Genomic DNA, 12,244 nt, shown 5'->3' with positions numbered 1-12,244 from the left:
CTCTGAAAACAAGTTGTGTATGACAAAGTTTCTGGTATCTCTGGAAGTATTTCTTTCACATATATATATATTACCACAAGCTCCATTGCCAGAAATTAGAAGTGCAATATCTTTAAACTCAACTAGGATTTCTTCTTTACCGCCTTTGTTCTTGTCCCTTTTCACACAAAGTACATATCCTGCTTGTCCCTGAAGTCCTTCGCTGTATTGTTTTCCCACCCTTCTCTATTACTGGTGTGCTGTGATCTTGTATCAGTGGCTGTGTTTTCAGACTCGTTAGGACCCAAAGATGACTGAGCGCAGCGTGTCGGCTGTACTGTGTTCTGATATTAAGAGCTGTCAGAGGGTTATCAACCTGTTGAGCGATGGGAGTTTCCAGCTTTAATCTATGAATTTCACACAACCAAAAGGTTTGTGTACATGCAAACAGGATTTTATGCACTGAAGATCAATTTAAAAATAAAATCCACAAACTATCATCTTTGAGACTATAGAAAGTTATGCGTATGTGTGTATTAGCTGTTTTAAAACATGAAATCAGTGCATTTCTGTAGATCATATTGGAATTTAGCTACTGTAGTAGCTAGCATCTCTCTACTGTACTCATTACAAATGTACCCCCATAGAGGGACTGATGGGTTGAGGTGGTCATGACAACCTGCAGCCTTGTTCCAATCTTGACCTCATTCATAGCTAATCTGCAGTTACTGTTTATTTAATTTTTTATCTACACTAAACAAAAATGTAAATGTAACATGTAAAGTGTTGGTCCCATGTTTCATGAGCTGAAATAAAATATCCTAGAATTTTTCCATATGCACAAAAAGCTTATTTCTCTAAAATTTGTTTGCGTCCCTGTTAGTGAACATTTCTCCTTTGCCAGAATAATCCATCCACCTGACAGGTATGGCATAACAAGAAGCTGCATGAACGTCCACCAGAGCTGTTGCCAGGGACTTGAATGTTATTTTCCCTACCCTAAGCAGCCTTCAATGTCGTATCTGAGAATTTCGCAGTATGTTCAACCAGCCTCACAACCACAGACCACGTGTAACCACTCCAGCCCAGGACCTCCACGTTTCTTCACCTGCGGGATTGTCTGAGACCAGCCACCTGGACAGCTGATGAAACTGAGGAGTATTTATATCTGTAATAAAGTCCTTTTGTGGGGAAAAAAATAATTCTGATTGGTTGGGTGTGTCTCCCAAATGGGTGGACCCTCCCAAGCCCATCCATGGCTGTTCCCCTGCCCAGTCATGTGAAATCCATAGATTAGGGCCTCATTTATTTATTTCAATTGACTGATTTCATTATATGAACTACAACTCAGTTAAATCAGTTAAATTGTTGCATGTTGCATTTATATTTTTGGTCAGTATAAATTGCGCTTTGATCAAACTCAAATGCTCTTCATGAAGGACGTGTCCAAGCCAAGGACAGTTCCCTGCTTAACGTTAGTGAAATGACACACAGTGGCACTAGACACAGACATCGTGTGTCACCTGAACACTGGCGCAGCATGTCATAGAGAATGTTCACATCGCTTGTTGCCAGTGCTTTTGACTGAAGAAACAAAGGCTCCCTTTTTAGACACAGGTTTTACCTGACCTTGTGTTCTTTGCTTTTGAGGAATAAAATAACTTATTTTTGTCATAAAATGTGTTTCTGAAATCTTGGATGATTTGGTATAAATGTCATATCTGTAGTTAATGTATAACATGAAACCTTTGAATAAAGTTCAATGTATTTGCCCAATCTGGTCTGTATAGTGTATGTGTATAGCCTGCCTTCCTTCAATATATGAAAGGGAGATCATCTTCACTAGGTTGAAATGTGAAGATCCACATTTCTGACAATGAGAAGCAGACAATGATTAAACTAGAAGTTATTTTTCTGATGTGTACTGTTACTATTGCTTTTCTTCAGTGAACTACAATGAACACCAGGGGGAGATGTAAACGCTAGAACCACTAGTAGTGCATTCTGAGTTTTATCAATACAGCACATAGAAACAGCAGTCATCAATTATTCACAGTGAATAGACACATACTGAACATTTAGCAAACGAAAGAACATACAGTTACGATTCATATCAAACTGCTAAGGACTTCATACAGAATAATTATTTATCCAAATACTTGTATACGCGCTCCAGTTTTAGGTTAACGTTTTTCCTGCCATTTAGAATATACCAATGGGACACAGTTCAAAACTGATACTCTTCAAGCTCACATGAACAAAGCTAAAATCACAAAGTCGTCAGTCCGCAAGAAGAGACATGACAGGAATTTGTGGGGATAAACTGAATAGCCAGGAGCAGTGTGGTCACTGAGAGAGCTGCTCTGAGTCTGAGCTTTCAGGTAGCTTTGGGTTGGAGGTGTAAACGGTGCTCCACACCCCTGTGTGAACGCGCTGGACTAGGCCCAGCCCACTGGCAGACATGACCTCACACACACCCGCTCTCATCACACACTAAGGACCATAGCCACAAACAGTCTCTTCTCAGACTAAGGTTATCTCCACCAGACCACCACTCTAACCCCCGCTTATGGAGAGACCAGTAATGTGTTATCAGGGCCCTCAGTGAGGCTGTCATACCCCCAAATCAGCCCTCTCCCCTCTTCTCCTCAGCTGGGCCCAGAGCTGGGAGGACTGGGCAGCAGCTGCTACTCCCAGACTGACACCAAACTACCACATTCCTCCACAGACAGAAACAGGCGGAGTGCTGGTGGAGGTGGGGTGTTCTTGTGACTTCCCGCTTCTCTGGGCGCTGGGACTGGAAAGCCGGTTGTCCCAGGGCTGAGGCTAGGCTGCTGAGACACATTTTCACATAGTAAAGAGACCTTGACATGTGGAAGTCAACTGCTGGTTTTTATTCAGGGCTCAGTTTACAGCCAACAGTCAGTAGACACACTTTGAATGAGAGTGACAAACTTTTTGCAACGCTCAGACGGAGTACTGTACGTACATACAACACCGCTCGAAAGATCTCCACAAAATATTTCACAGAAATTAAAGAGTTCTTAGTTACATCCTAAGGTCTCTCTTTCGTTCACAGCAGCAACACCACACTCACTGGTGCTTTTAATATAGTCGACAGCACAGGACAGCAATTCTATTTCTTTTTTTCTTTACTCTTGGCAATAAACATGTTCAAACTATGCACATGTATGTACACACTGTAGTAATGGTACCATTTAACATGGCTTTGTGTTCAACATCCATTTAAAAAAGAACAAGCCTTTACAGTAGTTCTTGATCTAGTTCAGTTAAACAGATCATATAAAAACAGCTCTGTGATGTGTTGTAGTCCAGCTGTACTCCCCTAAATCCCCAGCTGGGTGTTTCTAAATATGCCAGACTAACTGTACACTCTCTCCCATTGCCTATTCATGGGCTCTCTGCCCACACTGGCCAGATCTGCCTCCAGACTTTGATACAGAGCAGCGATGCAGCCGCTCGGCTTTAGAGCATAGAGCCACCTGCAACATGGTAACAGAACCCCCATTGTGGGGGACCCCATGCGGTGACACCAGTCCTTTCAGTCACAGTGTGTCCTTACAGTTCTCTGTTAAGAGCCAACTCCACTGACTGCATAAATCGCCCTATAGTAGGACCCGCTGGGGACACACAAATCTGCCACTTTAAACTGGGTGCTGCTTTACTTAACAAGCACTCTGCTTCCTCTATGTCTTCCTGCTGAAAACAGCTTCACCTCAGACCGAGAGACTCTGAAAGCTTTATCACAACCTCAAAATATACTGTACAGTTAAGGAACCGAGTCACATTATTTCAATCTTATGTTACAGTCACAAACATCAGTCACAGTTGAGAATAAGGGGAGGTATTTTCCCATTTTTAGGGACATGTCCTGTCTCATCACTATTTGCTTTTTAATAAATCACCTCATAACGAGGAAAATAAAAGTAACCATCTGTATTTGGATGTCTGCTTGCACAGCCTCCAAGATGCATCCAGTTCATCCTGTAGGTCCGTTTCACACAGCAAACACAAACACTGTCGTCTCCCGCATGCCGGAAGTCAGTTGAGAAATAATTGACCATTTAGATGAGATTGGTTGTGTTTACTACAGTGAGGTCCGTCTAAAACGGCCGTGAACTGATGGAAATCACAGTTTGACAGTTTGTCCTGTAGTCCCATAGATGTTCCATCATCAGGTTCCTCCAGAGCTGCCCTCAGGGTCTGGTCGATGGTCCGGCCTGCGGCCAATGGCGGGTGCCACCCTCACACAGTCCCTGGGGCTGGAGTAGCTCTCCAGCTCTGCCAGCTTGGCCTGGGGTCTCTGGTAGTCTGAGCAGCCACAGCTCTTGCTCTGGGCCACAGGCTTGTTCACCTTGGGGCTGTCATAGACCCCCTCAGAGTTACTGTGTCCCCGGTCTGTTTTGACCTGGGGGGTTTGGTAGCCCCCGGAGGAGCCCACCCCTGCTTTCCTGTCCATGGTTTTAAAGGAGGGAGTCTTGCTGAGGACAATCCCTGGAACGCAGTAGTTGGCCGGATCTGGCAGAAAGCCATCCTTGTGGAAGGTGTGGCGCTCGATGATGGGTGTGGCGTACTCTGGCTCCTGGTTGGTGAGGGGCAGGGCGTACTGGTTGGCTGTGTGCAGGTAGTTGTAGTGGGTGGACGGGTCGCTAGGGTCCTCCTTGGTCTCGGTGTCCATGGGCCTGAACGTAGAGCCCTTCCTGGTCACTGTGCCCGTCCCAATCATCAGAGGCTGCTGGTACTCTGGAGGACACAAGGACACAGGTCACTTAAGAGCAGAACTTTATTACCAGTGCCATGGTGATCAAACGTGACTGTTTTGGAATGAGCATATTCAAAATTCAAAAGGCACTTGCACATCTGAGCTATCTTTTTTGCAGGTGCATGGTAACAGCTGAACAAAATGAGAAAAAAGAAGAAACCCACACAACGCTCTTGATAGTATCACTGCTCTTTATCAAGCCCTACGTATCGGCCTCAAGGCCTTCGTCAGAGCTTTCAAAACACCAACTTCATTGTTTTCACTCAGTTATAATGAATAATATGACTCCTTTATATATCAAAAGGACACAATTGTCTTTCAACACAGACATGATCCCTTTCATTGATCTGCATTTACTGGTAGCAGGTTTATAGTGATCTATCTCAATATTCAACCCTGGCAGAGTATGTGAATCATCAATAATTGGTGCCCTAAAGGAAAGCTGTGGATTATTAACAGCAACAGAAGGCCATTATTCATCTGGCTGCCTCTTAGCCCGTCAGGAACTGTTCAGCAGACTACTAGAGGACTTCCCAAAGTCAAGGATTACACTAGCTAGCCTCCTGCTGGCTCCAGCTTGATGATCAATCCTCTCTAGCTCCACCAGAATTACATTGAATTACTGATACGAGCCAGAGAAGAGAGGATTCACTGAAGTCTTCTTTGTATGGTTCGTTCAGAAACTGAGACAGGCGCTTACAATGAGTTCTAGATTGCTTTGGCCATGGACTGAGAAGGGAACTGTAAACTAATCACCACAGAGTGTTTCACGGTTACTGTGAGTGGGGTTATGTCTGTAAAGAATGGAGAGCTTCACAACACACTGACTGGGCTGTGGAGTTATTATGAATCAATACAAGTAACTCAGATACTCATGGAGGAAAATGGAAGTTCAATAGGTGGTGGTGCCTCCATAGGCTCTTGAGCTGGGATGACAGGTGTGTGGGTGTATGGGCATACATCTCTGTGTGTGCATGTGTCCTCACCTGCCATGGTGCTGGTGACCAGGTCTAGTTTCTGCATGGGGTCCTTCTCTGAGCTGTAGCTGATGGTGAACTCTGTGGACTGGTGCCTGGCAAACGGCTGTTTGATCTGCTTCCAGCAACCTGAGCACCGAAAGCAGGCAGAGACAGTAAAAAGACAATGGTTAACTCCACAGACAGACAGACATAATGACAGGAATCTAGCAGGGACAACACAGCGATAAGCACCAAATTACAGCTGACCGGCTGGTTTAAACTGCTGAGGCTTCCATATGTGAGCTATTCTTTTAGAGACGCCAGGAACGAGAGTCATGCTCTACTATAGATCTGGTTCTGTTTCAAATTCTCTGTCTGCTTTAGTCATGTTGAGGATAGAAGTGGATGAGGGTAGGGCAAGGGGGGTGAGATGCTGGCAGTTGGACCTATGCTTATGGATGTGGCCCGGTGTGCTTGCTGGAGCGCGTCTGTCTGCTCTCAGAGACAAGCCCTGACCGGCTTTCACTACCCACAACCCCCCACCGCACAGACTGACAGACATGTTGTCACAGATCAATAAAGCTGGCATCTGTCAGTTTCATTAAAGCAGTCATGATGATAAGGAACAATATACAACCTGTTAGCTGACTGGGTATTAGCATAACAACATGGATTTTTCTATTGCTTATATTTTCCTGCCTATAGCTTATTTCTAAGGCTCATCTTCACCATACAAATGATTACATTTGATGTACGGTACGTATGACATCTTTGACAAAGTAAAGACTAACATTCGGTTTCATTGCTATGACAAAGAGATGAGTTGAGAGATTTTTCGCTGACCTGTTTTCTGGGTATCAGAGGATCCGTATGAGTTCTCCTTTGTCTTGTTCCTGTGACAGAAAGACAAATGCTGGGGTGAACTCCAGTGACAGGGAGGACAGGGATGCCCCCTCGCCCTTTCCCATGATAACCTCCTGGGAGGGGAGGTGGCGCTGAGACAGGGGGATGTAGGGTCGGCTTTATCCCCTATACACACACACACACAACTGCCTGGCTCTGCTGTGTACCCTTTTCTCGTTTATCTTCGTTTCACCCTCTCTCTCTTCTCTCTAGGGACTCATGCAGTGGCCACATGTTCTGACCCATGACCCCTTAAGCCCCTCTCCCTACCACCTCCAATAATTTTGTGCTGGACTCTGATGTGTCTCTGACTGGTTGGCAGAGGTGGGGGTGTTGCCACATATACAGTACCAGTCAAAATTTTGGACACACCTACTCATTCAAGGGTTTTTCTTTATTTTTACTATTTTCTACATTGTAGAATAATAGTGAAGACATCAACACTATGAAATAACACATATGGAATCATGTAGAAACCAATAAAGTGTTAAACAAATCCAAAAATATATTTTATATTTGAGATTCTCCAAAGTAGCAACCGTTTGCCTTGATGACAGCTTTGCACACTCTTGGCATTCTCTCAAACAGCTTCATGACGTAGTCACCTGGAATGCATTTCAATTAACATGTGTGCCTTGTTAAAAGTTCATTTGTGGAATTTCTTTCCTTCTTAATGCGTTTGAGACAATCAGTTGTGTTGTGACATGGTAGGGGTGGTATACAGAAGATAGCCCTATTTGGTAAAAGACCAAGTCCATATTATGACAAGAACTCAAATAAGCAAAGAGAAACAACAGTCTATCATTACTTTAAGAAATGAAGAAAGTCATTCAATCCAGAACATTTCAAGAACTGCAGTCGCAAAAACCATCAAGCACTATGAGGAAACTGGCTCTCATGAGGACCGCCACAGGAAAGGAAGACCCAGAGTTACCTCTGCTGCAGAGGATTCGTTCATTAGAGTCACCAGCCTCAGAAATTGCAGCTCAAATAAATGCTTCACAGAGTTCAAGTAACAGACACATCTCAACATCAACTGTTCAGAGGAGACTGTGTGAATCAGGCCTTCATGGTCGAATTGCTGCAAAGAAACCACTATTAAAGGACACCAATACGAAGAAGAGACTTAATTGGGCCAAGATACAAACAATGGACATTAGACCGGTGGAAATCTGTCCTTTGGTATGAGTCCAAATTTGAGATTTTTGGTTCCAACAGCTGTGTCTTTGTGAGACATTGAGTAGGTGAACGGATGATCTCTGCATGTGTGGTTCCCACCATGAAGCATGGAGGAGGTGTGATGGTGTGGGGGTGCTTTAATGGTGACACTGTCTGTGATTTATTTAGAATTCAAGGCACACTTAACTAGCATGGCTACCACAGCATTCTGCAGCGATGTGCCATCCCATCTGGTTTGCGCTTAGTGGGACTATTAGTGATGCACCGATATGACATTTTTGGCCAATACCGATATCTGATATTTTCCTTGCCAAAAAAACAATACCGATATGATTTTTTTTTGCGGCCTTTTAAGCATTCTAGTACAGTTAAATAGTTAACACACACACATGGACACAGTGGTCTAAGGCACTGCATCTCAGTGCAAGAGGCATGACTACAGTCCCTGGTTTGAATCCAGGCTATATCACATCCGGCAGTGATTGGGAATCCCATAGGGCAGTGCACAATTGGCCCAGCGTCATTCGGGGTAGACCGCCATTGTAAATAAGAATTTGTTCTTAACTGACTTGCCTAGTTAAATAAACGTTACACACACACACTGACCAAAAAGTTGTTTTGTTGGCATTTACATAGGTCCCCATTACCAGTATACAAAACCTATTTCTTTCACTTACTTGCCCTGCTGTTTTGTTGATCATTTGTTCAGTCGTTTCATTCTCAACTAGGATTTCATCATACATGTCAAGCAGTGAAGTTTCAGCTCTGTCTGTCCATGGCCTCTCTTCCTCGGTGCGCACTGTCACTGTGTCCATTTCCATCTTGTCCAGCTGTGTATTGAACATTTCACGTAAACCCTGTTTCTTGTCTGCATTGAAGTAGAGGTCCTTGTACATAGCATCGAGCATGGCGGCGACACAGTAAAGAGAGAATGCCACCAAATTGCTTGTTCACAGCCTGTCGGCAGTTTTGTTGAGCAGGCGTTTCATTGCCATGACAGAGGGTATCAAATCTGCTGCAGGTGCAGTTGATGAGCTTATTTCTCAAGTCAGTTGATTGAATGGAGCTAGCTAGTGTGTTCATGTTTCCAAGTTTCAAACATGTTCTCAAATTCCATTGAAATGGCAGCAGCGGTATGACAAACAGCACAATCATGAGCAGGTAATACAACTTTCCTCAGTACGAAATCGTCGACAACCCACTGTGCTGTCAAACTCAGCATGCTCATAGTGCTGATATCGCTGGTCCAAATGTCAGTCATGAAGCTAATAGCAATGATGCTACTACTGTGTAACTCCGGTAGGGCAACATCTGAAAAATAGCGCACTTGGTAGTGTGTACCGGTGCTCGACCAGTCAGCGAAGGCCAACATCACCCACGACAGAGAACGGTTGATTGTCAAGGGCAATGAATTCTATTATCTTCGTGTTAATGGATTTCGCCTTTGAGTTGTCTCGCTGAAATTTTCTTACTGTTTCAAATGACTGCTCGACTTGATGATTGCTCGATTCACACAGCAGACATTGTGGGCTAGGTTAGGAATGCTGTGTTGCACGTGTAGCGCAAAATTTTATATGGCGTCGTTATGTCATGTACCTACGTTATATAGGCATGCGCGTCAGCTTTGACATCGGTTTTGCACATCGGCGTTAAACTAGACATCGGGCCAATACCGATGTTGGCATTTTTAGCTAATATCGTCTGATTTCGATATGTTCACCGATATATTGTGCATCCCTAGGGACTATCATTTGTTTTTCAACAGGACAATGACCCAAAACACATCTCCAGGCTGTGTAAGGGCTATTTGACCAAGAAGGAGAGTGATGGTGCTGCATCAGATGACCTGGCCTCCACAATCACCCGACCTCAACCCAATTGAGATGGTTTGGGATGAGTTGGACCACAGAGTGAAGGAAAAGCAGCCAACAAGTGCTTAGCATATGTTTGTTTTGCACACTTCTTCAAGACTCCTTCAAAAGCATTCCTCATGAAGCTGGTTGAGAGAATGCCAAGAGTGTGCAAAGCTGTTATCAAGGCTACTTATATTTATATAAAATATATTTAGATTTTAGTAGGTGTGCCCAAACTTTTGACTGGTCTATATTTTTTGTTGTTGTAATTTTTACCCCCTTTTTCTCCCCAGTTTCGTGATTACGATCTTGTCTCATCACTGTAACTCCTCAACGGGCTCGGCATAGGCGAAGGTGGAATCATGCGTCCTCCAAAACATGACCCGCCAAGCTGAGCTTCTTGATAACCGCTCACTTAACATGGAAGCCAGCCGCACCAATATTTCAGGGGAAACACTGTTCAACTGACGACCGAAATCAGCCTGCAGGCACCCGGCACGCCACAAGGAGTCGTTAGAGTGCAATGAGGCCCCCTTGGCCAAACCCTCCCCTAACCCGGAAGACGCTGGGCCAATTGTGCGCCGCCATATGGGACTCCCAGTCACGGCCGGTTGTGACACAGCCTGGGATCGAACCACAGACCCCATGCTGTAGTGACGCCGCAACACTCCGATGCAGTGCCTTAGACTGTTGCGCCACGATTGTCTCGTTCTTAATGTGGGCCTTGGTCATAATAACCAGCTGACACTAGTAGGAGTGTATCGCCCTCCCTCGGCTCCCTCATGTTCTCTTAACAATTTATCCCCCCAATTTTTATTTATTTATTTAACCAGGTAGGCTAGTTGAGAACAAGTTCTCATTTGCAACTGCGACCTGGCCAAGATAAAGCAAAGCAGTTCGACACATACAACAACACAGAGTTACACATGGAATAAACAAATATACAATCAATAATACAGTAGAAAAGTCTATTTACAGCATGTGCAAATGAGGTAGGATAAGAGAGGTAAGGCAATAAATAGGCCATGGTGGCAAAGTAATTACATTATAGCAATTAAACACTGGAATGGTAGGATGTGCAGAAGATGAATGTGCAAGTTGAGATACTGGGGTGCAAAGGAGCAAGATAAATAAATACAGTATGGGGATGAGGTAGATTGGATGGGCTATTTACAGATGAGCTATGTACAGGTGCAGTGATTTGTGAGCTGCTCTGACAGCTGGTGCTTAAAGCTAGTGAGGGAGATATGAGTCTCCAGCTCCTGTGATTTTTGCAGTTCGTTCCAGTCATTGGCAGCAGAGAACTGGAAGGAGAGGTGGCCAAAGGAGGAATTGGCTTTGGGGGTGACCAGTGAGATATACCTGCTGGAGCGCATGCTACGGGTGGGTGCTGCTATGGTGACCAGTGAGCTGAGATAAGGCGGGGCTTTACCTAGCAGAGACTTGTAGATGACCTGGAGCCAGTGGGTTTGGCGATGAGTACGAAGCGAGGGCCAGCCAACGAGATCATACAGGTCGCAGTGGTGGGTAGTATATGGGGCTTTGGTGACAAAACGGATGGCACAGTGAAAGACTGCATCCAATTTGTTGAGTAGAGCGTTGGAGGCTATTTTGTAAAGGACATCGTCGAAGTCGAGGATCGGTAGGATGGTCAGTTCTACAAGGGTATGTTTGGTAGCATGAGTGAAGGATGCTTTGTTGCGAAATAGGAAGCCAATTCTGATTTGATTTTGGATTGGAGATGTTTAATGTGAGTCTGGAAGGAGAGTTTACAGTCTAACCAGACATCTAAGTATTTGTAGTTGTCCACATATTCTAAGTCAGAACCGTCCAGTAGTGATGCTGGACGGGCGGGCAGGTGCGGGCAGCAATCGGTTGAAGAGCATGCATTTAGTTTTACTTGCATTAAAGAGCAGTTGGAGGCCACGGTAGGAGAGTTGTATGGCATTGAAGCTCATCTGGAGGTTAGTTAACACAGTGTCCAACGAAGGGCCAGAGGTATACAGAATGGTGTCGTCTGCGTAGAGGTGGATCAAAGAATCACCAGCAGCGAGAGCGACATCATTGATGTATACAGAGAAGAGAGTCGGCCCGAGAATTGAACCCTGTGGCACCCCCATAGAGACTGCCAGAGCTCCGGACAACAGGCCCTTCGATTTGACATACTGAACTCTATCGGAGAAGTAGTTGGTGAACCAAGCGAAGCAAACATTTGAGAAACCAAGGCTGTTGAGTCTGCCAATAAGAATGTTGTGATTGACAGAGTTGAAAGCCTTAGCCAGGTCGATGAATAAGGCTGCACAGTAATGTCTCTTATCGATGGCGGTTATGATATCATTGGCTATCTAATGGCTATCTAAGTATGGAAAACATTAATTCATAATTTGGGGCAATTTTAATATTGATTGGAGGACACCAATGTCAGATATGCTGAAAGATATTTGCTCTGAGCTAAACCGGTCTCAGCTGATAACTGAGCCTACACAGCCCAATCCTAAAGATCCATCGGAATCTAGTCTGACTGATCTGATTTTGAGAATACTCCAGATAAAAATGCTGCTAGTGCGGTTTTCCCAATGGATTTTAGT

The 12,244-nt window shown here is 44.5% G+C and overlaps 1 protein-coding gene across 2 annotated transcripts in view; it reads right to left on the bottom strand.

Annotated features, from left to right (window-relative positions):
• Nucleotides 1-1,957: 1,957 nt before the first annotated feature.
• The window catches only part of LOC129817492 (discoidin, CUB and LCCL domain-containing protein 1-like), a 42,367-nt gene continuing 32,080 nt past the window's right edge, over nt 1,958-12,244 (bottom strand). For both annotated transcript variants that reach the window (XM_055872791.1, XM_055872793.1), the window contains 3 exons: nt 6,565-6,614; nt 5,749-5,868; nt 1,958-4,743 (listed from right to left, as the gene is read on the bottom strand). In XM_055872791.1, the coding sequence (XP_055728766.1) occupies nt 4,175-4,743; nt 5,749-5,868; nt 6,565-6,614 (739 nt within the window). In that variant the 3' untranslated portion in view covers nt 1,958-4,174. The remainder of the gene's footprint in view (nt 4,744-5,748; nt 5,869-6,564; nt 6,615-12,244) is intronic.

Source organism: Salvelinus fontinalis, chromosome 20 (genome assembly GCF_029448725.1).
Source record: "Salvelinus fontinalis isolate EN_2023a chromosome 20, ASM2944872v1, whole genome shotgun sequence".
In the NCBI taxonomy this organism is placed as follows: Eukaryota; Metazoa; Chordata; class Actinopteri; order Salmoniformes; family Salmonidae; genus Salvelinus; species Salvelinus fontinalis.
This window is presented reverse-complemented; position numbering and strand designations above follow the sequence as displayed.